Source organism: Oncorhynchus masou, chromosome 20 (genome assembly GCF_036934945.1).
Source record: "Oncorhynchus masou masou isolate Uvic2021 chromosome 20, UVic_Omas_1.1, whole genome shotgun sequence".
Taxonomy (NCBI): Eukaryota; Metazoa; Chordata; class Actinopteri; order Salmoniformes; family Salmonidae; genus Oncorhynchus; species Oncorhynchus masou.
In genome coordinates this window covers 14,201,986-14,229,244 of record NC_088231.1, presented here as the reverse complement: position 1 = coordinate 14,229,244, position 27,259 = coordinate 14,201,986, and the positions used below count along the sequence as shown (strand labels likewise).

The 27,259-nt window shown below is 43.6% G+C and overlaps 1 protein-coding gene across 6 annotated transcripts in view; it reads left to right on the top strand.

Annotated features, from left to right (window-relative positions):
• LOC135506997 (serine/threonine-protein kinase DCLK2-like) overlaps positions 1-27,259 on the top strand; it is a 77,101-nt gene that overhangs the window by 20,108 nt on the left and 29,734 nt on the right. For 5 of the 6 annotated variants that reach the window (XM_064926451.1, XM_064926449.1, XM_064926455.1 and 2 more), the window contains exon 3: positions 23,470-23,584. In XM_064926451.1, coding sequence (XP_064782523.1) covers positions 23,470-23,584 — 115 coding nt within the window. The remainder of the gene's footprint in view (positions 1-23,469; positions 23,585-27,259) is intronic. The other variant, XM_064926450.1, reaches the window with a different exon arrangement.

The window sequence follows — 27,259 nt, the reverse complement described above, 5'->3', positions numbered from 1 at the left end:
TTCACAGCACTGTATGGTCCTATTTAGTATGGTCCTATTCAGCCTTATGGACCCTGGTCAAAAGTAGTGCACAACATAGGGAATAGGGTGCCATTTGGAACGCAAACTTAATGTGCTAGTGATGAACACATGATGCATTTAATTTCCCATCATGGGCTTTAGTTTTAGATTGATATAAATGCTGCTAGCCTCATCTGAGGAAGAAGATTCCACCATAATGGATTAAGGGAGAGTGGATTTAGAACATTTCCTAGAAGTCAGGTGCCACAGTTGTTAAAGATAACTGGATTTTCTGATAAATCTGGATTGAAATGCAGTCTTGTTTTTTTTGTTTTTTTTACAGAGCTTTAACGGTTGGACCTCTTATTTCACAAGTAATGGTTGACACTGTGCTGAGAGGTGTTAGGCCAGTGGTTTTTTGATAACGGCAGGATCATGATGTCTGTCAATGGAGTCAGTTTTTGTAAAGGACCATTCGCTTATAGAAGACATTGAGACATCTAACGCTGCAGAGAAGGTTTCAGTGCTAGACAAAGCTAAAGAAAATAGAAGCAGTATCCCCCAAAATCCCATTCCTTCTATCTGAACTCTGAATGTTGTCCTGGCAGAGAACACAGTTGACCCTTCTTTCCTGACAGATTCCCAGAGCCGGCGGGAATCTTCACGGACGGGCCAGAGAAGTGACTCATGAAAATAATGATCCTTATCCTCTCAGACAGTCAGGCTGGCCAGCCCAACAAGCCTCTACTCAGAGGAGGCTCTATATCAGGAGGAGAGGCGGGGTCTGGATGATTTCTCTCTCTCTGACAGAGAAGACAGTTTATGCAGTACAGTACAGTAGGCACTTTCAGTATCTGCACCTGTTTGCTTTTGTTTTGTGGCAATGAACCAGTCTTGCAGCACAAACTGAAATACACAGCAGTATTCGACCAGAAACGGCTGACCAAGCTTGATTTTCAGCCCAGAGAGAGCATGTTTTAGGCACACGATCAGTGATTCACCTCTTCAGTCCAAATCTGGCTGCTTATTACTCGGTCGTCCAGAGAGTACAGGGATGGAATGACAGAGAGACAGAACGAGAGGAGAAACAAGCGATGACTGAAAAGATCAGCCATCACCTCTGAATCGATGGTCTCGCTTACTCCCTGTGGTACTCAACATCGCTGCTCTTTCAGAAATTGCCAAGCATAGGCTACAGCATGATGGATCATTGGGAATGCCCCATTAGATATCCACCCCGGGTACTAATTCAGTCCCATGTCTGTGACAGAAAGACTACTGACTCTCTGTCTGTCTTTATCCCTTCATGGATTTCTTAAACAGATTTGACTGTGCTGTGGGCTGAGACTTCATCATAAATGATGATGCAACACAGCTGCAAATTTGACTGGGACGTTTTCTCCATTCATCCGTTAACATTTAGTGTTGTCGGCACTAGACAGAGAGAGAGGAGGAATCCTGTTTTTTGTAGAGATGAAGCAGAGAGACGTGGTGTGAGAGAAAGAGGGAGTGCCTTCCCTACTCTGTCCTTGGGGACCGCTTCAGGCAGGCGACTCGCAAGGGCTGTTTGGAATGCAATGTGGCGGGCGGTTTGACTGCGACGCGCACTGATGATGTCACAGGGGATTTGCCTGAGGAAGCCGGTGGTAAATCCAAATGAGCGCTGCAGGGCTGTCTGGAATGCAGGCTGACTCTCTCTGGGATTTCACAGGGAAACCTCCTCTTTCCAATCTCCCTTTTTTTTTTTTTTTTGTATATTCTAACGCTATGCAAAACAGATGTCCATGAGCTGCCAGGCATATGCAAATGACACGATTATGCTAATTCATGAAACTGGTTGGCTCAATACAGTTGTTCTCGCTCACAGAGAATGTTAAGTGTGTTTTTGTCTGTAGCTTTCAGTTAGATTACAGTCAGTTCTATAGCATTTAGTTATTATGCTGCTTGCAAGTTGTTATGGCAGTGCTCAATGTGAAACTATGGGTTACTGCATATACTTATTTATAGACAGGGTAGCTCACAACGTCATAAACAATGCACACGCTTCAATGGGGCAGAAGTCCTTGTGTTGTGATTCTGGATGGCCAGATAGCTAGCAACAGTAACAAGAAGCTGCCATGTGGGGAATCGTAAGCTAGTTTTATCTTGTTACCATGTCTTGTTTTGACTGATGTCACGCCTATGCTAATATGGCTAAAATTCACTTGCAAGCTAACCAACACAACTGTAAAAATGGATTTGAGAGACCACGCCTGCTCATTGTGCAAATGTATTTATGTTTTCAGTAAACATTGGACAGGAAATATAGTTTACATGTTGTCAACAATCTTAGCCAACCCCGTCTGTTTTCCCCCATAGTTGCATACACGTCGGTTTTGTTGCTTAACAACCAACCCGTCTATAACCATGACAACAATAGAAGAGTTGGCTACTGCACATACAGTATTGGACCCAGGCTAGCTCAAAGGACAGTACACAATCCTAACAGCAGCCCAGGCCTGTGGAGCTCTGAGGGATGGTTCATGTGCTTAAACACCATTTAAAAATACCTGGCAGCCAATGGCACTACATCCATCTCACCAATGTGTATACCATAATGAATGGAGCCTACAGTAACTCCTACCTTCATTGAGGGATAGGATGCAGACTCCTCATTTAGAGTTTAGCAATATTTCAATATATATCAATATTTCAGACGTAAGATGCTGTAATTTCTTGTTGTTCATTATAAATTGATAAGGCCCATATTGTTCCACTCTCTGAGCTGTTTTGATGAGTTTGAGTTGGTAACGCATAGTGTATGGGTTGTTAATGATAAGGTCATTCTCCGTTACTCAGACCATCTACTGTATATTCAACTCCTGAGACGTTCTTCTTCCTGTCACATGCTTTTGTAATGATCCACTCCATTGGTTGATTTATATCACCATATAAACAGCCCTTTCAGTCCTGATAGAGGGCTGGTTGGGGATCCTCTGTTGCATGTAATGGCTTATACCAGGACACCACATCCTACACGACTCCATCGAATGGGAACTCCAATACAACAGTTTTCTGTCACTGAGGAGGATCGATGGGGACTGTTTAAAATCAGGTTACCCCCAGAGGTTAATGGGGAGGTATTCATGGCCCTATAGCTGAGTAACTGTGTCCTTTTGAGTCAATGAGGCAGATCCTAGGAAAGGTCATCTATGTGTGTATCACAGGAGGATGGTGGCACCTTAATTGGGGAGGATGGGCTTGTGGTAATGGCTAGCGCAGAATAGGTGCAATGGTATCAAACACATGGTTTCCAGGAGTTTGATTCCATTCGCTCCATTCCAGCCATTATTATTAGCCATCTTCCCCTCAGCAGCCTCTGCTTGTGTGGATCTAATCAGAGCTGGGCTTATAACAGGATGTACACTCATGATGCTGTGTCATTCAAAACATGCATTCAAAATGGAGGTCAATGTAGGGGAATTATGGCTGTAAATATCTTGTTTAAAGGACATCCATCCCAGCATGATCCCATACTTGTCCGTATAACCTTGTGTTTACAAATACTTACCATAAGTGAGTCATATAAATAGTGAGACATCGACATTTGACTGACTGCACATGATGTTATATGAAGTGTCATACTTGCAATGCTCGGCTGAGAATTTCCCCCCAACAGTTGTTGTCTCTGACCAGGCGGAGATCAAGAGTTTCGCTAAATCAGTCCCTGCCACCTGCTCATGAAACCACCAGGCACCAGCCCCTCTGGCATGGGATGAGGGTATGGGATAAGGGAACAGACAGGAAACCGGCCCCATTGGAACAGATAGGAAACCGGCCAATGGCCTTTTCTCTCTGACCATACTGTGGCCTGCTGTCTACTGTAACTGTAGTCTTGTCAAATCCTCTACATGTAATACAATATCTCTGTACTGGTATGTACTGTATTCAGCTTCTCTGGTAGTGTTCTCTGGTAGTGTTCTCTGGTAGTGTTCTCTGGTAGTGTTCTCTGGTAGAGTTCTCTGGGATTTTACTTGGATGTATGTAGTACACATGAGTGGACTTTTTTATCTACTGTGTTTTAGGACCACAATAGTAACTATGTTTGGCTTCTAAAGGCTATCAAAATTAGATTAGTGTCAATTTAGAGTTTAACTGCTAAATTGTAATTATTTCGCCACTATGGCCTATTCATTGCCTTATCTTCCTTATCTTACCCTATTTGCACACACAGTATATATACTTTTTTTATTGTGTTATTGACTGTATGTTTGTTTGTTTAGTCCATGTGTAACTCTGTGTTGTTGTTTGTGTCGCACTGCTTTGCTTTATCTTGGCCAGGTCGCAGTTGTAAATGAGAACTTGTTCTCAACTAGCCTACCTGGTTAAATAAAGGTGAAATAAAAAATGAACTCATATTTTTAAGTTCATGCCTTTGTAAATTCATCAAACTGTTGTGTCTGAGTAAATAAGCAATGCGTATACCTAGAGCCTCTGATTATGTTAAATCTTTAGCCGTTAAATGGTTAACTACATGATCTATGGGCTTTTGCTTTTCCACTTCTTCTCCTTGTCCAATCTGCCTGTCTGCCAAGTGAACTCTCTACATTAGTCTGGATAATCTGACAGGACTTGCCCTCTCTCTGACAGCGCCTCTCTCCAGCTAAGCTGCTTTTCACGCTCCGAGATGCTCCCCATGCTCACGTCTCTGGACGGGCGGGTCTCCTGTGATTCCCTCTAAAACAGACTCTGGAGGGGGTTGTCTGTGTGTGTGATGAGGTATTGTTGTTTGTCCCCCGTGGCTGTAACATTGTGTCACTCACTATTACGTCTGATGTGTCCTGTGAAGGGTGAGAGGCATGGCCTTGAGAAGAGCCATTTCAGTGTGTCCTTTTTATCTAAGCTCTGTATTATAGTAAAGCGGATGCTTTTGTTATCAGAGAGAAGGGGTTCTCTTCTCAAGTGTTCGTTTCCCCTCAAATAATTCAATTCAGTATTTAATCCAAAACATTGGATTCTAAGTCTTTAATGCTATCACACTGTTTTGGCTGTGTAAGAACATCATAAATCCTTCAAATGAGAGCCTTGTACGGTTAGCGTAGCCGCTAGTGTATTAGAACCCAAAGCCCCAGAGACACGTCTCAAAAGCCCATCAAATGCCACACCCTTGGGCTTAGCAGCCAGCGCTAACAAGCTACCAGCGCTAACACATGAAGGACGGTCCGACTACAGCCTTGCCCAGCCTGCCATCTGCTCCTCCTCCAAACAATCAAATCGTTGGTCCCAGGCAATGTCTGTGTCTATAGGGGTCTGCCAACCAACTCCCTCCCCTAGCTCCCCTACCAGGGCCCTGACCATCACTAGATAATTAGACTTATAAATTGAGGGAGTGCGTGTGTGTTCGTGCGTGCCTATGTGTGTAGGGGGTTAAAGTGCAGCTTGTGTGTGTACTCCATTTGTAAACACAATGCACTCTCAGTTCAGCTCTCTCTCTGTCTCTACTTGATTGCTAAGCTGCTAGCCTGGATGAATGTTAATTGATATCCTCAGGGCTACATCAGGGCCAACAGACTCAGCTGCTGCTTTGAGAGAGAAACTTCTCTCTGTTTTACATCTCAAAGCCGTGTGGAGAAAGAAAGAACGGGAGCTCTTTGGCAGGAGGTGGAATTGAAGAAAGAAAGCGCCAGCTGTCCTATAAATATTGTAGAGTGAAATATTTGGTTTATTCCTGCTTAACTTCACTGACATTTGGCCTCTGGAAGGAAATGGATAGGGAGATGCTGTAGGAGCTACAGTATAGTGCAGTCCACTGCAGGAGCTGATTTGATAATCGATGTCCCCCCTTGTGGGATTGTAAGAAAGCATGCATGTGTACACACACACACATACACTTGTAGCCATATTAATTGTACAACTTTTTCACAGCGTATGAATAGCATGGCACATAGTTCTATTATGGCCCCCCAGTCAGCATTATGAACCATTGGTAATATTTCTGGCAACCATTATATGATAATGGACCATTTGATAATTTGGTATTTGGTATTGTATCATTATCACAGTGAATGGCTGCCAGTAGGACCATTATGATGGACCATTATGAAGGACCTGACTATATCATCAGAATTTTATGAGCACAGATGAGGATCTGGCCGAGGCCAAGGGATGAGAGCACAGGGAGGGAGAGTGGGAGGTAAAGACCATCTACAGTGGTCAAGGGGTCTGAAAGTTACTACATGACTCCATGTGTTATTTCATAGTTTTGATGTCTTCACTATTATTCTACAATGTAAAAATAAAGAAAATCCGAACTTTTGACTGGCACTATATATATATATATATATATATATATATATATATATATATATATAGTTGAAGTCAAATGCTTACATACACCTTAGCCAAATACATTTAAACTCAGTTTTTCACAATCCTGACATTTAATCCTAGTAAAAATCCACTGTTTTAGGTCAGTTAGGATCACCACTTTATTTTAAGAATGTGAAATGTCAGAATAACAGTAGAGAATTATTTATTTCTGCTTGTATTTATTTCATCACATTCTTAGTGGGTCAGAAGTGCACATACACTCAATTAGTATTTGGTAGCATTGCCTTCAAATTGTTTAACTTGGGTCAAACGTTTTGGGTAGCCTTCCCACAATATGTTGGGTGAATTTTGGCCCATTCCTCCTGACAGGGCTGGTGTAACTGAGTCAGGTTTTGTAGGCCTCCTTGCCTGCACATGCTTTTTCAGTTCTGCCCACACATTTTCTATAGGATTGAGGTCGGGGCTTTGTGATGGCCACTCCATTACCTTGACTTTGTTGTCCTTAAGCCATTTTGCCACAACTTTGGAAGTATGCTTGGGGTCATTGTCCATTTGGAAGACCCATTTGCGACCAACCTTTTTCTTCCTGACTGATGTCTTGAGATATATCAACATAATTTTCCGTCCTCATGATGCCATCTATTTTGTGAAGTGCATCAGTCCCTCCTGCAGCAAAGAACCCCCACAACATAATGTTATCACCCCCGTGCCACCCCCGTTCACGGTTAGGATGGTGTTCTTCAGCTTGCAAGCCTCCCCCTTTTTCCTCCAAAAATAACAATGGTCATTATGGCCAAACAGTTCTATTTTTGTTTCATTAGACCAGACCAGAGGACATTTCTCCAAAAAGTACGATCTTTGTCCCTATGTGCAGTTGCAAACCCTAGTCTGGCTTTTTTATGGCGTTTTGGAGCAGTGGCTTCTTCCTTGCTGAGCGGTCTTTCAGGTTATCTCAATATAGGACTCGTTTTACTGTGGATATAGATACTTTTGTACCTGTTTCCTCCAGCATCTTCACACGGTCCTTTACTGCTGTTTTGGGATTGATTTGCACTTTTCGCACCAAAGTATGTTCATCTCTAGCAGACAGAACGGGTCTCCTTCCTGAGCGGTATGGCGGCTGTGTGGTCCCATGGTGTTTATACTTGCGTACTATTGCTTGTACAGGTGAACGTGGTAACTTCAGGCGTTTGGAAATTGCTCCCATGGATGAACCAGACTTGTGGAGGTCTACAATTGTTTTCTGAGGTCTTGGCTGATTTCTTTAGATTTTCCCATGATGTCAAGCAAAGAGGCACTGAGTTTGAAGGTCGGCCTTGAAATACATCCACAGGTACACCTCAGAAGCTTCAAAAGCCATGACATTTTCTGGAATGTTCCAGACTGTTTAAAGGCACAGTCAACTTTGTGTATGTAAACTTCTGACCCACTGAAATAATCTGTCTGTAAACAATTGTTAGGACATCTACAAAGTAGATGTCCTAACCGACTTGCCAACACTGTAGTTTGTTAACAATAAATTTGTGGAGTGGAGTTTTAAGTGTATGTTAACTTCCGACTTCAACTGTGTGTGTACACCAGAAATGTTGTTTTACAGGGTCAGCCATAGTACCGATACTCAAGGGCACATCGACATATACCTCCTCCTCCTGTGGCTTATTTTGTTACTTCTTCTCCTGTTACCTCCCCCTCTTAAGGTTTGCCACTGAGCAAAGCTACCGACAGCCAAGATTTGAGAATCCCCCCCAGAATTGACCTTTCAACCTTAGATAAATCTATAAATGTAAATCCATTTGGTACATGTAAGGCGTGGGAACATGATGAATATCATCAATCTGGGGATGCTGTAGACAGTGATTACATATTATATAAATACATGGAGGATCGGGAGGTAATCTCCACGGAGGGTGACCTGTAGGCCCCAATCTCCCCATGTGCTGGTGTGTTCGTTTAGACCAAGCATTTTCATTCCCCTTATCCTTACAGGAAGAGGAACTGAAGGAAATACAACCTACACACTGTGTTTGTGTGAGAGAGAGCGTGTGCACGTGTGTGTGAGACAGACGCATCCAGCTAGCCTACCTGGAGCTCTTATAAAGAGGTAGACGTTTTTATTTTCTCAGGGGAAATCTTCTAAGTGGTAATAGAGAGCAAATCCCAACAGCGTTTCAAAATGACGCAGGATACGATAGTCTACTGCAGCAGTTAATAGTTTTTCCCCGGGGAGAAGTGGAGGTGTCATTGTTAGTGGGAATGGAACAGTCATGTAGTCTGTAAAAGATGCCTGGTTTCCATTGCTCGTATGTTTCGCATTCCTTTCATTCAATTACAGTCTTATCCACTGTTCCAGTTTGACTTAAAGACAGCCTAAGGTTGCACTCCTTGAGGTTGATCTACTGTCATGCCAAACACATCAGTATTTTGTCCATTGTAAATGGTCTACTGTCAGTTGCCATAGGTGTGTGTGTTCCATTGAAGCCTCTGATTTCTGAATGCAATTGTAACCAATGACCTTAGGCCATGGTTTCCAGTCTTTTTCCTTTGAGAAGGCTTTCCTGCTCACCCCTCTTCACCACTCAGATGTCAATGGTAGCCTATAGTAACCTGCATGTCTCTCCTCATCTGTGGTTACCATGGGCAAATGAATGGTGTCCAGAATATGTTCTATTAGCCATTATCACAGTGCTTGAGATTTTGGACATCTTTGATTAGTCTTAGGGCGTCCGCATGCTTCCCAGCCAAAACAGTTTGGAAAAGGTGGTGCATATATTATGCCGACATTTTGTGATGTTTTTGTTCATTTTGGACTTAAGCAAGTTTTTTAGGCTGTTCGGACACACATGCTTATTTCCCGAAGCAAGCTGAAGTCTACGCCCTTCATCGGTGGACTTTTGAGGAAGTGTATACTGGCTATGGCGTATCAAAATGGACAAACAGTACTATTGCCACTTTTTTCTCGTTTTTCCAGGAAGTATGCGAGCACACTCGTTCGGTTCGCCTAGCCGAGTTGTGCTAGGCACCAGCCAAACTGAAGCATGCTGACGCCTTGACATGGACTGTCAGATGTATATGTAGCTCTTTGCAATCCACATTGTGAACTCATTCTCCAAACATCCTCTGCCTTTATGTCAGTGAAAATGGTCAAAATAAAACCAATCAATGCCATGGTCTTTCACAATCCAACTATTTCAGTGTGTGATGTCATCAGGATGACATTAAGTTCATTATCTTGAGCAGAATGGTACACAGGCCTGCCCTGTTAGGACTGCTGAGATGATTAGGCTGAAATGGCCTGCCCATTCAACCCTTTAACCAGACCTAGTGAATAGGCCAGGGGCCATTATGAAGAGGACTAGGAGCCAAACCATTATGAAGGGGACTAGGAGCCAAACCATTATGAAGGGGACTAGGAGCCAAACCATTATGAAGGGGCAGGAATGAAGGACGTCCGGACTGACTGATAGTTAATTAGATCAACGTTGTGCATATTTAATTTTAGAGATGGATGGACATCTCTTTGGGAACATCATGTAGGATAGCTGGGCCCAGGATGCTAGTCCTACGGTTTTATGTTTACATGTATGTAGTCCGAGGATGTAGGCCTTGCTGCATAGTAAACCGTTGTGTTGCTGAAGGTGCTGCCAGCAGTAGACCATATCCAAACAGAATGCAGACACAAATCCACATAGACATCATACAGAATATACAATATCAGAACAGTAAACATCAAGTATAGGTTGATTACCATGGGAATATGCAATTTACAGAGGGGCAATATCCCATGTTTACAGAGGGGCTATATCCCATGTTTACAGAGGGGTTTACAGAGGGGCTATATCCCATGTTTACAGAGGGGCTATATCCCATGTTTACAGAGGGGCAATATCCCATGTTTACAGAGGGGCTATATCCCATGTTTACAGAGGGGCTATATCCCATGTTTACAGAGGGGCTATATCCCATGTTTACAGAGGGGCTATATCCCATTTACAGAGGGGCTATATCCCATATTTACAGAGGGGCTATATCCCATGTTTACAGAGGGGCTATATCCCATTTTTACAGAGGGGCTATATCCCATTTTTACAGAGGGGCTATATCCCATTTTTACAGAGGGGCTATATCCCATTTTTACAGAGGGGCTATATCCCATTTTTACAGAGGGGCTATATCCCATTTTTACAGAGGGGATATATCTATATAAGCCGAGGCTAATGTACAAGAGTATATACAGTGCAGAGCTGTACGTCTATAGTGCAAATGCAGTATAGTGCCGATTTGTATTAGAGGTCATTGATGACAGGGTGCTGTAACCGGCTCAATGCAAAGTCACTTAATCCATATGAGCCCGATGGCCGGTAGATGAGGGCCACAGTTGGCATGGACACAGAGTCCATTTTTATCTCATTAGGATGAGTGTTCTTCATTCTTCTTCTATAGCTGATGAAATGAATGGGGTCTGGTTACAGAACTTCCCACTGGGCAAAAACTGCTTGAGTCAATGTTGTTTCCATGACATTTAATGTAATGTGATGACGCTGTATCAAGATAGAAAAAAACTGATTAGATTTGGAAAAAGTCATCAACGTAAGGGAATTTAGTCTTTTTTTCACCCAACTTTTAACTTAAATCCACCCCACAACCTCCAATGACATTGGGACATTTTTTTTGTGGATATCACGTTGAATTCACTTTAGTGAGGCGGCAGGGTAGCCTAGTGGTTAAAGTGTTGGACTAGTAACCAGAAGGTTGCAAGTTCTGCCCCTGAACAGGCAGTTAACCCACTGTTCCTAGGCCGTCATTGAAAATAAGAATTTGTTCTTAACTGACTTGCCTAGTTAAATAAAGGTAAAATAAAATAAGAAGTTGACAACTCAACCAAATTAATTTGCATGTTAATATACTTCGCAATGACATCCATTTCTAGTTTGTTATTATTCTAAATTGGGGAGGGGAACCCCCCTTCACATCTCCCCTTGTAGATAGAGGGGACAGACACACACCCCTGTTAGGCATGAGTTGTTTTGAGGGAGTGTGGATTAGAGAGCAGAGCACCATTTAGGTCAACAGCCATCTAGGAATCTGTATGTGACAATACATTTTTTTTCTGTACTCATTAGTAGTGATGCACTGATATGACATTTTTGGCTGATAGCGATATCTGATATTTTCCTTGACGAAAAACCAGATACCGATATTTAAACTTTTTGGGGCCTTTTTAAGCATTCTAGTACAGTTAAATAGTTAACACAAATGGACGCAGCGGTCCAAGGCATTGCATCTCAGCCCAAGAGGCATCACTACAGTCCCTGGTTCGAATCCAGGCTGTATCACATCCGGCCGTGATTGGGAGTCCCATAGGGTGGCGCACAATTGGCCCAGCGTTGTGCGGGTTTTGTCCGGGGTAGGCCGTCATTGTAAATAATAATTTGTTCTTAACTGACTTGCCTAGTTAAATAAAGGTTACACACACACACTGACCAAAAGTCATTTTCTTGCCATTTACGTATGTCCCCATTACCAGTAAAACATAATCAAATCCTATTTCTTACCCAATACAACTTTCCTCAGTACGATATCCTTGACGACCCACTGTGCTGTCAGACTCTGCATGCTCATGGGGCTGAAATCGCTGGTCCAAATGTTAGTCGTGAAGCTAATAGCAGTGACACAATGTTATTTTTATTTTTACAGCAGTGACGCTATTACTGCGTAACTCCAGTAGGGCAACATCTGAAAAATAGCGCACTTGGTAGTGTTTACCGGTGCCCGATCACCCACGACAGAGAGCGGTTGATTGTCAAGGGCAATGAATTCCAATATATTGGCGTTAATGGATTTTGCCTTTGAGTTGTCTCGCTGAAATGTTGTTACTCTTTCAAATGAATGCTGTGTTGCACGTGTTGCACTAAATTTGACGTGGCGTCATTACGTCATGTCACGTTATATAGGTATATACGTCAGCTTTGACATTGGTTTTGCACATCAGCGTTAAACTAGACATCAGGCTGATAAGTTCACCGATATATTGTGCATCCCTACTCATTAGTATACAGCACCATCCGACAAACAGTGGGTTAAATATTCCCACCTTTGTTATTGTAGAAGAGAAATGCACCATACATACAGTATAGCATGCCACCATGATGACCAAATTCAATTGGGTGGTGAGTTTATGATAATTCTGGAGAGTGACTGTACTGTAATCCCATCACACTTTTCATTTCCTGAGTAAATGTGTGGCTCTGTGAAGGATAGTATCCATATGAAAGTGTGGAGACCAACTAAATTGGCTTCATGTGGAGACGGCGTGCCTGGTGGCAGTGCCCACTATGGGGAGATGAAATAACCCTCCACTCCTGGCAGATGGCACCCAGACCCTGTCAGCCTTTACCCAGGAGAGAGAGATACAAAGACCACCAACATTCCTGTTAAAGCAACAAAACCAACTAAAAAACATGAGCTGGCGCACACCCAGAGAGAATTATTTTATGTAGAGGTGCTGACTAAAGGCGAAGAAACTGTAAGCTATAAAAATAGTTGCACACTGTTTTGCACATTTGAATGAATTGAGTGAAACTGTTAAACAATAGTTTATAGCATATTGAATATATTAGGCTATTGTTATTATATGGAAACATAAATTTTGTACATAATATTAGCATCAACATACATTATTATTTAATTCAATGTCACGTATATATTAAACTGTTTCCTGTTTCCTATTTTTTGTTGTTACATGTAATCTTTTGGTTCAACCATAATGCATAATAAGCATCAACAGGGGGAACATATTTGGGTGTATGCTGATAATCTGTAGAAAGAATATATCCATGTTTCAGACTTGTTCATAAAAGAGAGGATTTTTCATATGAAGGGCCTGAGATCAGTCAATATTCAGACCACTAGAGGGGTCCATGTTTTTAGATAGAATATTCAGTAAGCAACAAAACAAAACTGCCGTTTTCTCTGTGACACTGACATCACCATCAACCAGACAGTGTACAACAGACAAACCAAAGAGCAAGCAGGCGGAGGACAGAGTGAGCGAGAGAGCACGTGGCTGATGGCCGGTCCAAAATGTGCAGCACTTCTCTGGTGGTTGGGAGCCCATTGTTTGACTGTGATGTCATTGTCAACACCATGTTTTGTTTGTCCAGACGGACCAGCTGGGGGCAATTCTTCTTATCTGCATCCCTGTGAAGCTGACTGCGGCTCTGGGATAGTTTACGCTCTGAAATAACTCAACAGTTGATCTGGGCCCGTATTCAAGAGTTTCAGAGTAGTGCTGATCTAAGATCCGGTCCCTCCTGTCCATTTTAATCTTATTTAAAACTGATCCTATAGCAGCAATCCTACTCTTGTGAATACAGGCCCAGAGCCCAGCCCACACACTGTTTAGGTTAATCACATAATCATATTCACCCCCTGTTCTCAGTACATAACCCTAATAAAATGGTTCATATCACAAAGGATAATGTTTTGTACGTAGATATGAATGTGCATAATATCCCAAACAGATGTAATTGTGTGACGCTGATGTTAGTGGCCCGCGCGTAAGCCTGTTTTACGTTAGAGTATGGCAGAGTTGTTTTATCTGACACGTGCATCCCTGGCCTGTCAGCTGGACTGGAGAGGGCTGTGATGTTTAGGTGAACAGACAGACAGTGTTGTCCAGTGTGTTTCTACAGTATTTGATAGCGGAAGCAGTGTCGTCAGACTTCACCCACACGGGACACAGATCGCCTTGTGGAGACCTGATCAGAGGCTTATTCGACAACGTTCAACATTACACAACGTACAAATAAGAAATGTATTGTAGAGTCCCTACAAAATCGAGACTCATGTTATCTCTATTAATTGTATTTCCATCTACGTTCTGTAATGTTGTACCACTGAGTAGAATAGACCCCTGGGCTCCATCATTAGCCCGTGCTAGTGGGAGGAGAGCGGGAGTAGAGGAAGAGGATGAGTGAAAAGAAAGGGGGAATTGAGGAGGGGCAGCAGGGAGGCTCAGGGATTCTGGAGGAGGTGAGGAACAGAGGAACGGAGCACGACTCAGGCGTGGGTAAAATCTGAGATTCGTGAATCACACTGGAGTGCTGACTCATAGACTGAAAGTATATGGGATTAAGAATGTTTTACTATGCTACTGAGAATGGTAGCTATAATAGTACCTCATCTGTTTGCACAGTTCATATTGTAAATGTATAACTTCATGCTTTAGTTTTATTTACTGTATTTTGAAATTATTCTCTCATATCGGTGGAGCCAGAATCCCCCCTCACCGCTGCATTTCACAAAGTATCAATTATTAACACAGCAATTTTCTCCACTACAACATCCAGCCAGCTACCCTCTCCCTCCCTCTCTCTGCAGAGGATGGGGGTGACTGTGTGCAGATCAATCTGTACAGCGTGTGCAGGAAGATGTTTTCACTTTGCATGCTGCAGCACTAGCCTTAGCCCCGCAGCCTCTCATCTCCCTGTATTACGGTATAGGATCAGAGGGGGTGTACTGTATTAGGGTATAGGATCAGAGGGGGTGTACTGTATTACGGTAAAGGATCAGAGGGGGTGTACTGTATTACGGTAAAGGATCAGAGGGGGTGTACTGTATTACGGTATAGGATCAGAGGGGGTGTACTGTATTATGGTATAGGATCAGAGGGGGTGTACTGTATTAGGGTATAGGATCAGAGGGGGTGTGCTGTATTAGGGTATAGGATCAGAGGGGGTGTGCTGTATAACGGTATAGGATCAGAGGGGGTGTGCTGTATTACGGTATAGTATTTTTTTTATTTTTTTTATTTCACCTTTATTTAACCAGGTAGGCTAGTTGAGAACAAGTTCTCATTTACAACTGCGACCTGGCCAAGATAAAGCATAGCAGTGTGAACAGACAACACAGAGTTACACATGGAGTAAACAATTAACAAGTCAATAACACAGTAGAAAAAAAGGGGAGTCTATATACAATGTGTGCAAAAGGCATGAGGAGGTAGGCGAATAATTACAATATTGCAGATTAACACTGGATTGATAAATGATCATGTACAGGTAGAGATATTGGTGTGCAAAAGATCAGAAAAGTAAATAAATAAAAACTGTGGGGATGAGGTAGGTGAAAATGGGTGGGCTATTTACCAATAGATTATGTACAGCTGTAGCGATCGGTTAGCTGCTCAGATAGCTGATGTTTGAAGTTGGTGAGGGAGATAAAGGTCTCCAACTTCAGCGATTTTTGCAATTCGTTCCAGTCACAGGCAGAAGAGTACTGGAACGAAAGGCGGCCGAATGAGGTGTTGGCTTTAGGGATGATCAGTGAGATATATGCCCGATACACCTGCTGGAGCGCGTGCTACGGATGGGTGTTGCCATCGTGACCAGTGAACTGAGATAAGGCGGAGCTTTACCTAGCATGGCCTTGTAGACGACCTGGAGCCAGTGGGTCTTGCGACGAATATGTAGCGAGGGCCAGCCGACTAGAGCATACAAGTCGCAGTGGTGGGTAGTATAAGGTGCTTTAGTGACAAAACGGATGGCACTGTGATAAACTGCATCCAGTTTGCTGAGAAGAGTGTTGGAAGCAATTTTGTAGATGACATCGCCGAAGTCGAGGATCGGTAGGATAGTCAGTTTTACTAGGGTAAGCTTGGCAGCGTGAGTGAAGGAGGCTTTGTTGCGGAATAGAAAGCCGACTCTTGATTTGATTTTCGATTGGAGATGTTTGATATGGGTCTGGAAGGAGAGTTTGCAGTCTAGCCAGACACCTAGGTACTTATAGGTGTCCACATATTCAAGGTCGGAACCATCCAGTGCGGTGATGCTAGTCGGGCAAGCGGGTGCAGGCAGCGATCGGTTGAAAAGCATGCATTTGGTTTTACTAGCGTTTAAGAGCAGTTGGAGGCCACGGAAGGAGTGTTGTATGGCATTGAAGCTCGTTTGGAGGTTAGATAGCACAAAGTCCAATGACAGGCTGGAAGTATACAGAATGGTGTCGTCTGCGTAGAGGTGGATCAGGGAATCGCCCGCAGCAAGAGCAACATCATTGATATATACAGAGAAAAGAGTCGTCCCGAGAATTGAACCCTGTGGCACCCCCATAGAGACTGCCAGAGGACCGGACAGCATGCCCTCCGATTTGACACATTGAACTCTGTCTGCAAAGTAATTGGTGAACCAGGCAAGGCAGTCATCCGAAAAACCGAGGCTACTGAGTCTGCCGATAAGAATATGGTGATTGACAGAGTCGAAAGCCTTGGCAAGGTCGATGAAGACGGCTGCACAGTACTGTCTTTTATCGATGGCGGTTATGAGGTCGTTTAGTACCTTGAGTGTGGCTGAGGTGCACCCGTGACCGGCTCGGAAACCAGATTGCATAGCGGAGAAGGTACGGTGGGATTCGAGATGGTCAGTGACCTGTTTGTTGACTTGGCTTTCGAAGACCTTAGATAGGCAAGGCAGAATGGATATAGGTCTGTAACAGTTTGGGTCCAGGGTGTCTCCCCCTTTGATCAGAGGGGGTGTACTGTATTATGTTATAGGATCATGTCACTGTGCAGGGATGTGACTCAGATCTCAGAGGGGAGACACAGCTGGCTGTCTGAGTGTGTAAGAGAGAGGCCTGCTGGGCGAAGTTCTCTGTAGTCTGGAGTGCCAGAGTTCAGTTGTCTACAGGGGAGTTAGGCTAGTCTTTAGCTACAGGGATTTCACCAGCAGGCAGCAATACTAGTGTTTTTATGGAGCGAGAAGCTCTCTGACATTTAGATTTTGTTGTCACCATTCTCGGAGCTATTCGCCTTGACTGAGGAATAGCCATTTTTCTTGAGGTGTCGTAATATAAATTGCCACTCATTAAGTATGTATCATGTTATATTGCAGTGGTTTTCCATCTAAAAGGCCTGGTAGCAGAGAATCCACAGCGACACGCTCATTTGGTACTGCTCTGTTAAAGGTTTTCAGAATTAATGTTCCCTCAACTGAGATTTGAATGTACGCAAATGACTTTGACTGGTTTCTGCTTGCTGCCGCCGTTACCTTGTCTTACTGAGGAAGGCCTGATGAATACTAAAGCCAGCTCCTTTTTCAGTTGTTTGGTGGTTTAGGCTATTCAAAAGCCACCTCCGTATGGATTTGAGGCCAACTTGAATTTGCGCTGGTAAAAAGCCTACAGTGTTTAGCCGCTAATCGCTAGTCTTAATTCAGCGCAGCTAGCTAATGATGAGCTTAATTTCTCCCCCTAGCTCTGTGTTTTTCCTCTCCATCCGTCTCATCAAAGGCTGGTTGTCTAACATGAGGGAGGAGAGTTACCACTCTAATCTAAAAGAATTAACCAGTAGTCTACACTCCACTCACAGATGAAGCAACAGTTTACGTATCCTGCACCGTGGAGTAACTAACTGGCTCATCAGTCTTAAAAAGAGGAATGCAATTATCATACATTTGGAATGAGGAGGATTCATTTGCATGTTCGTACTTATGGTGTGTAGATAACCCATGTGAGGACAACCCCAATATCCCACAATGCACTATGTCCTGACTCCTGTTCCATGGTGCTGTGCATTGCAGTACGCTACTATGACCTTGCTGAAGGCAGCAGGCACAGAGTTTCCCCCTCTCTCGCTCCTTCTAAACTACCCCCCTCTTCCCCCCCTCCTTTCTCTTCTCTCCTGCATAAACCAGCTCTCTCTCCCAAACCATCCCTCTCTTTCTTCACTCCCTCTCTCCTCCATTCTGGGAGATCCCACCCCCTCTTACCCTCTTATTACTGTCACCCTCCCACCCCATGATTACAGCGATTGGGCTGTCAGGCCTGTGATGATGATGATGATGATAGTGGGTGTCTCTATTTTCATCCTCACTCCCACTGCAGCGTCTCAGAGTACACCCACTAATCGACCCGCTACCACCTTCATTATGGAAAGGGAAGTAAGCAACGATCAGGAGCTGTATCCTAGTCTACTCTCACCTTTTATGAGAACCGCTTTCTTGCTTTTCAGTTGATGAGTATCTTTTTCTCTGTGAAAGAGTGATGACATTCCAGCTCCGTTTCAAGACACAAAAGGTCTTGTGATGTTCTGTTTGTCCTGTATGAGAGCTGGGTAGGATTCTTTCTGTCCCACAGTGGTTGTTAGCTCAATGGCCTTCACATCTGTCAGTTCAGTCAGAGCCCACGTCCCTTTCGGGGATAATTTAGCCAAATTCTCCATGGGACATTTTAGCTCACATCAATGTCAAATCAAATTGTATTGGTTGCATACACATATCTAGCAGATGTTATTGCGAGTGTAGCGAAATACTTGTTTCTCTAGCTCCAACAGTACAGTAGTATCTAACAATACACACACATCTAAAAGAATGGAATTAAGAAATTAGGATGAGCAATGTCTTTTTTGTTGATGGTTTTCCAAACATGCTTTCTTCTAGAAAGTAATAACATCATCTTGAATGTTTTAATCTGTTTAAATTGTTATTTTATAGCCCACAGCATGAGCCTGACAATGATGGATTTTTCGCATCAATATCCTCATAGGAACATCCCATTGTCGATCTAAATGCCAACCTCATAATTGAACCACTAGTAAACAGTCGTTAATTTAATATCAAGTCAGATATTTTAGCTCTGACTTTCTCATACAACAGCAGCTGTTTTAGGGGGTGTGCTTTGCCCCCCAAGTCCTCGACCCATATTTCTCTCTGTTGCTTGGTCGGCCAGGGCAGAATAGGAGAGATGGGGAGACCAGAGAGGGATAGACAGAGAACAAGGAAAGGTCCAAATTAGAACAAGTGTGTGAGATGGGAGGGCAAACTGAGGTTACAGATGTCATCCCAAAGAAACACAGACACACACATAAGATAAACACACACTCACCAAAGACACACACCCCAAAGACACACAGCCATAAGATTCCCTCCCCCAAACGAGTAATCTCCCTGATAGGACTAATTCAACCTGACAGGGTCTGTGTGCCATTGGCTGTTGTTGATCCTGGCAGCGGTTGTCAAGGGAACACAAACAGCAACATGGACTATGAGGTCTGACATCCTTATCCTGCCTTATTAATCTGTTCTCTACTATTCCCCCAGACGGTACTGTGGCCTCAGTGTGCACTTAGAGAGGAAGCTCTCCAGAGGATCTGATCGGCAAAATTGGGACTGTGCAAGCTGGCAAGCTTTGTTTAAAGACCTCTCTTATGCCTTCTTTCTTACCTCTCTTTCTATCCAAAACCCTGTGAGTGTATCCCCCTTATCTCCATCTGTCCTTGGCCCCCTGAGAACCACAGGCCATCTTAAATGACCCACAGTGATCTACAGTAGTCCTATTCAGCCTCCGGGAGGTTGCCACGATGGTAGCCAGGCCTGCAGCCTCCTGGACAATCACATCGCCACACTGTGGGATCGCCACAGTTGTTTCCCAGGTGGCAATCAAACGGGCAACCGTTTCCAGGGGCGATACAAAATGACCCTATCTAATTCACTCTCCTCTCTGACAACTGAAAGGTAAATTCAGAAGAGACTAACTAGTGCCTCTTCTGTAATCAAATTGTCAAACATCTGTGTGAAAGTGAAAAGTGTTGGGCTTGTGTTGTGTACTGTACCCATTATAGTGTCGTATTGCTTTTCTAGACCCCCCCCCACCCACCACCACCACCGTCACCAACGTCTCCTGTCCTGTCTGCTGGTGTCATCACCACTGGCAGGGGACACAGTGACAAGGCCACCTCAGCAGTCTGAGGCTTCTGGCTGTCACACACCGTGTCCTCATAATGCAGACTCTGTCACACGCTGTACTGTGTCCCCATAATGCAGACTGTCTGGACTGTACAGAGCTCAGCCCTGGATGGATGGAAAACTACTGGCTTTTCTAACCCTAGATCTACAGTGTTCTGAACTTCACTGTTATGTCAGCTTATGCTTATGGCATTAGATTCTGAGAATATTTGATGTGTCACTGTGAGTCTGCATATTTAGAATGTTTTACATGAGTCTGTAGTGTGTTTGGTGTGGATCCCAGGAAGAGTATTTGCTGTGTTAGCAGCAGCTAATGGGAATCCTAGTAAAATACTAATACTTGGCAGTACCATTGAGCAGCTTAGCGACATTAGCTCATATGGTTTGTCCTTTTCATTAACAATGTACTCATGGTACTGGACTTAATCCATGGTGCATGTACACTATCACATCTCATAGGATCAGTAACCTGTAGGTTACATATGTGTTGTGAAGGCATTCATCCAATGGGAAAGATCATCAAAGGCAGCTGAAGTGTTCGAACAATGTCTACTGCTCCCGGTCTTAAAGCCGTCGCTATGACGATGCCAACATATGGCTAGTTGTCCGGGTTAGCAGCTGCTCAGTGTGAGTGATCCCGGCTGAGGAATGGCAGCCATTTCAGCTATGCCACCCAAGAGCCACTGCCTGCCAAACACACACGCCTCCTCTCACCTCACCACTCTCTGTCTCTCTTTATCTCTCTATCTCTATTAATCTCTCTGTCTCTATTAATCTCTCTGTCTCTATTAATCTCTCTGTCTCTATTAATCTCTCTGTCTCTATTAATCTCTCTGTCTCTATTAATCTCTCTGTCTCTATTAATCTCTCTGTCTCTATTAATCTCTCTATCTCTATTAATCTCTCTGTCTCTATTAATCTCTCTGTCTCTATTAATCTCTCTGTCTCTATTAATCTCTCTATCTCTATTAATCTCTCTGTCTCTATTAATCTCTCTGTCTCTGTTTATCTGTCTCTGTTTATCTCTTTGTCTCTGTCTGTGTCTGTCTCCTGTCTGTCTCTGTCGTCTCCTGTCTCCTATCTCCTGTCTCTGTCTGTTTGTCTCTCTCAGCCTCCAATGGCTATTGATTTTGATTTTGCCTCACAACTGCCAAGTCAAGTCATCCATTCATGTATTAAGTCAGCATGACAGAGTTTCTGGCTGAGCCCTACAAATGATGTGTGGGGATGGAGGAGATTTTGAATCTGTATTGGAAGAGGATTTTGGTTAATGTGTTATGATGGCTGTTGCTGTTTTGAGTTGGGAAATGTATAAATCTGCAGTCCTGAGAGAGAAGGTCCTCCAGCAGACTGCTCTCCATCTGCTCCAGAGTCCAGGCCCACCACACACAGTCCCTCTTCCACTGCCTCAACCCCCAAGCTTCTGTGGCTGTCCCATCTGCCTACCTAACTGGCTCCAACCAGTCAACTCTCTCTCCCCTCTCCCAGGGTATGAGTGGGATGTGTGGGGGTGAGATGATGATGATGATGATAAAGGAATCCCCTTCCTGCCTGTCCACCCACTGATTCTCCCTACCTGCCTGGGCTGAATGCACACCATCAAAGTAATGCAGAGGAGCTTGTGTGTGTGTGTGTGTGTGTGTGTGTGTGTGTGTGTGTGTGTGTGTGTGTGTGTGTGTGTGTGTGTGTGTGTGTGTGTGTGTGTGTGTGTGGATAAGTAATGTAGGCGTAACTCCCTCTGCTTTGTGTGATTAAATCATGGTGGCTATAGATATTACATGAGAGAAAGAAGAGGTGGAAGACAGGTTGACGTTTATTGTCATGAATCTTGCCCTGGAGGCAGAACTGAGAGATGTCCACTAGTAGGGCCAGCTGCAAGTCAAAATGAATGTACGGTTAGGGTTAGGCATTAGGGTTAGCAGTGTGGTTAAGGTTAGGTTTAGAATCATGTGCCAGCTAGTGACCAATCTGCAGAGCTGCCTCCAGGGCAATATTCAGGTGGAGGTGGAGAGAAGACAAAATGGAGATGGAAGGTGAAAGAGAGAGAGATAAAGTAAGGGCCTACGCAACAGAAATGCTTGCTGCAGTGATTTCCTCACATGACAGTGTATTTAGACTCTGCAGTACTTTATTGTTGTGATGTTTTGACCCTCAGCTCTTTGCTATAAGCTGCAAAGTGTTACCTCGTCCATTGTGGCACTGACCTTAGCAACCATGGAAGAGCTATCACATCACAGACAGATTTTAATTGGGCTGTTCGAGCGAGCCGTCAGCATGTAGCAACACACACACACACACACACACACACACACACACACACACACACACACACACACACACACACACACACACACAGACAAACACACACAAATCACAGTGATGCGCTTCAAAAATAATAGGATCCAGCTCAAATCTAATGGTGAGTTTACATCATTCAAAGACATGACCGGAGAGTAGGATCCAGCTCAAATCTAATGGTGATGTTTAGTAGAATCATCTGAAAGACTATGTCCCGGAGAGTGGGATCCAGCTCTAATCTAATGGTGATGTTTAGTAGGATCATCTGAAAGACTATGTCCCGGAGAGTGGGATCCAGCTCTAATCTAATGGTGATGTTTAGTAGGATCATCTGAAAGACTATGTCCCGGAGAGTGGGATCCAGCTCTAATCTAATGGTGATGTTTAGTAGGATCATCTGAAAGACTATGTCCCGGAGAGTGGGATCCAGCTCTAATCTAATGGTGATGTTTAGTAGAATCATCTGAAAGACTATGTCCCGGAGAGTGGGATCCAGCTCTAATCTAATGGTGATGTTTAGTAGAATCATCTGAAAGACTATGTCCCGGAGAGTGGGATCCAACTCTAATCTAATGGTGATGTTTAGTAGAATCATCTGAAAGACTATGTCCCGGAGAGTGGGATCCAGCTCTAATCTAATGGTGATGTTTAGTAGAATCATCTGAAAGACTATGTCCCGGAGAGTGGGATCCAACTCTTAATCTAATGGTGATGTTTAGTAGAACCATCTGAAAGACTATGTCCCGGAGAGTGGGATCCAGCTCTAATCTAATGGTGATGTTTAGTAGAACCATCTGAAAGACTATGTCCCGGAGAGTGGGATGTTCACACAGAGATTATGCAATGGGGTGTGAAACGATTTGATTCCCATTCGGCTTCTGTCTGCAAATTAAATGGTGGATGAGTTACTGTTTCCATAAAGGAAATGAGTTGATTCTCCACAGAGATGCATGGTATGGGTACACCCCATTGAACAGACCTTTTAGAAGATGTCTTGCGAGGGCCCATAATATTTCTATAACTAGTGCCCAGAGTTTTTCCTCTAAACTCAAGGACCGACACATGATTCCTCTTCTAGCTTACCTTCCTCTGCACATCTCACTCTTTCTCCCTCTCCCCCTCTCCCCAGATCACCTGTCTCCAGGACTTCTTCGGCGAGGACGATGTGTTCATCGCGTGCGGACCAGAGAAGTACCGCTACGCCCAGGATGACTTCCTGTTGGATCACAGTGGTAAGGATACTGGTAGGCCTGACTAACTAAATCTAACATCACCTGTATGTTGTGAAACTTTGGTCTCTCTCATAGAAATAGATGTAGATTCCTGTTCTAGTGTCTATATTTCTATGGCCTCTCTGTCCCAACCCTTTCCTCCCTCTTTCCTTCCTATTTCCTTCATAGGGTGCGTGGGACATGCCAGGTCTCCCTCGGTAAAGTGGTCTTCTGACCTCAATGGGTCTTCCTGGTTAAATAAAGGTCATAAAAATTGCACACTATTCCCTATAGAGTCTCCATAGGGCTCTGGTGAAAAGAAGTGTACTCTATTGGGAATAGGTTGCCATTTTGAACTCACCCCTCCTTTCTGTTTAAAAGATATATATATTTCACCATTATTTAACTGGGTAGGCTAGTTGAGGACAAGTTCTCATTTGCAACTGCGACCTGGCCAAGATAAAGTGTAGCAATTCGACACATGCAACAACACAGAGTTTCACATGGAATTAACAAAACATACAGTCAATAATACAGTAGAACAAAAGAAAACAAAAAGTCTATATACAGTGAGTGCAAATGAAACAAGTTAAGGAAATAAATAGGCCATGGTGGCGAAGTAATTACAATATAGCAATTAAACACTGGAATGGTAGATCGGCAGAAGATGAATGTGCAAGTAGAGATACTGGGGTGCAAAGGAGCAAAATAAATAAATACAGTATGGTGGGTAGTGTATGGGGCTTTGGTGACAAAACGGATGGCACTGTGATAGACTGCATCCAGTTTGTTGAGTAGAGTGTTGGAGGCTAAAAAAAGTTGAGGATCGGTAGGATGGTCAGTTTTAGAGGGTATGTTTGGCAGCATGAGTGAAGGATGCTTTGTTGCGATATAGGAAGCCGATTCTAGATTTAATTTTGGATTGGAGATGCTTAATGTGAGTCTGGAAGAAGAGTTTACAGTCTAACCAGAGACCCAGGTATTTGTAGTTGTCCACATATTCTAAGTCAGAGCCGTCCAGAGTAGTGATGAAGGTGCGGGCAGTGATCGATTGAATAGCATGCAGTGTCCAAGGAGGGGCCAGAAGTATACAGAATGGTGTCGTCTATGTAGAGGTGGATCAGATCATCACCAGCAGCAAGAGCAACATCTTTGATGTATACAGAAAAGAGAGTCAGCCCGAGAATTGAACCCTGTGGCACACCCATAGAGACTGTCAGAGGTCCGGACAACAGGCCCTCCGATTTGACACACTGAACTCTATCAGAGAAGTAGTTGGTAAACCAGGCGAGGCAATCATTTGAGAAACCAAGGCTGTCGAGTCTGCCAATAAGAATGTTGTGATTGACAGAGTTGAAAGCCTTGGCCAGGTCGATGAATACGGCTGCACAGTAATGTCTCTTATTGATGACGGTTATGATGTCGTTTAGGACCTTGAGCGTGGCTGAGGTGCACCCATGACCAGCTCTGAAACCAGATTGTATAGCGGAGAAGGTACGGTGGGATTCGAAATGGTCGGTAATCTGTTGGTTAACTTGGCTTTCGAAGACCTTAGAAAGACAGGGTAGGATAGATATAGGTCTGTAGCAGTTTGGGTCTAGAGTGTCACCCCCTTTGAAGAGGGGGATGACCGCGGCAGCTTTCCAATCTATGGGAATCTCAGACGATACAAAAGACAGGTTGAACAGGGTAGTGATAGGGGTTGCAACAATTGCGGCAGATAATTTTAGAAAGAGAGGGTCCAGATTGTCTAGCCCGGCTGATTTGTAGGGATCCAGATTTTGCAGTTCTTTCAGAACATCAGCTATCTGGATTTGGGTGAAGGAGAAATGGTGGGGCTTTGGCGGATTGCTGTGGAGAGTGCCTGGCAGTTGACCAGGGTAAGGGTAGCCAGGTGGAAAGCATGGCCAGCCGTAGAGAAATGCTTATTGAAATTCTCAATTATAGTGGATTTATCGGTGGTAACAGTGGTTCCTAGCCTCAGAGCAGTGGGCAGCTGGGAGGTGCTCTTATTCTCCATGGACTTTACAGTGTCCCAAAACCTTTTTGAGTTAGTACTACAGGATGCAAATGTCTGTTTGAAAAAGCTAGCCTTAGCTTAGCAGACTATGTCTCTAATAGTATAGTGTAAATTCCCTAAAGAGATGTCAATGCCAACCACTTTCCCATTTTCATACTAGAAGTCAGGATGAAGTGTGTCTGAACGGTGTAACATGATAATTATCTGTCAACCACACAATAGTGAACGTTCATTTTCTCAGTTGAATGAGTCTCATAATTGTTCTAAAAGTGGTTCCGGTGACTCGTGATGCTTAATCATGACTCTAACATAGTGTGATCATCACTCAATATCTGAATTCATTCCTCTCCTCCAAGAGAAGGAAACTATTGATTACAGTATGTGTGAGACTATCGGTCTGAACACACACAGATTCCTGCCTTCTGTAGGGGAAAGTGGCTGCAGTCACATTTTGTAGGGTGTAGTTGTAGTAGTTCATTCCATACCAGGGTTCTTCAGTGACTGTCATTATGTGAATATGTACCATCCCCATGTTGAGAAGAAGACGTTCTTGAAAATCACTTAAAATATGTCCGCAGCGATACCCCCTACTGCAGCAGGATATGGCCTCTTTAGTCCATAGCTAACCCATTGTTATCTTAAGCAGGCCGATGTCAGTACAACTCCTCTGCAGTCCCCTATCCTCTGTGCTAGATAAGGTGGAGACAGGATGTACTGTATATAAAATCCAAACAGGCTAATTTCAGACACTTCTCCGAACTATTCCCAAGGTTCTAGCTACATCCTGTTTTCTTAGTGTTGCTCCTGTAACAGCGTCTGCTAAATGGGATATATTATAACATTTAAAGCTGCAATATGTCACTTTTTGGACAACCTGACAAAATTCACATAGAAATGTGAGGTATAGATATGTCACTCACATTGAAAGCAAGTCTAAGAAGCGGTAGATCTGTTCTATGTGCACTATTTCTATATGGCCCATTTTTAAGTTTAGTTTTTGTGTCTTTACTTTCGGTTTTGTACACCAGCTGAAAATATATTTCACAGCAGTTTAGATACAATGATTCTCTACACTATACTTGCTTGTTTTTTCACATAAACAGAAATTAGGCAAACTATTAGAATGTTAGCAGCAAGGAAATGGCATAGTGCATCTGTTAAACACACACACACACACACACACACACACAGGTGTAAACACTGTTTGTTCTAACAATGATTGTTTAGTTTCTTCAGCTGAATCTGTTCTTCAGTTGTTTTAGAGCTTCCTTGTCCTACTTCTCCTGCCAGGCTCCATTTGAAGAATTAGGTCTTCTCAAAAACAAGTGTTTGCTCTAGGTACCTCTTTTCAGCTGCTAAGTCTTTGCACAGTGTCTTACAGGAGTCCCAAGGGGCTGTTGCACTGTCAGACTCAATTGTGGAGAACAGTGTCAAATCCAAACATGCTTTAGGGAACGATATAAAAAGTCAACACTGCAAGTTTACAAACTTGCATGGTACAGTAGCTAGCATCGTAGTAAACTGAATCGCACCTGGGGTCTGCTCCAATAACAGGCTTGGGTCACGTCCACTTTATAGGGAATCATTTGTCTCCAATTGGCCACAGCTGGTTGGTACCTCCTCTGTGTTCATGGTGTCATAATAGCGTTTAACACTGTAACACCCCCCAATTAACAGCATCTGACATG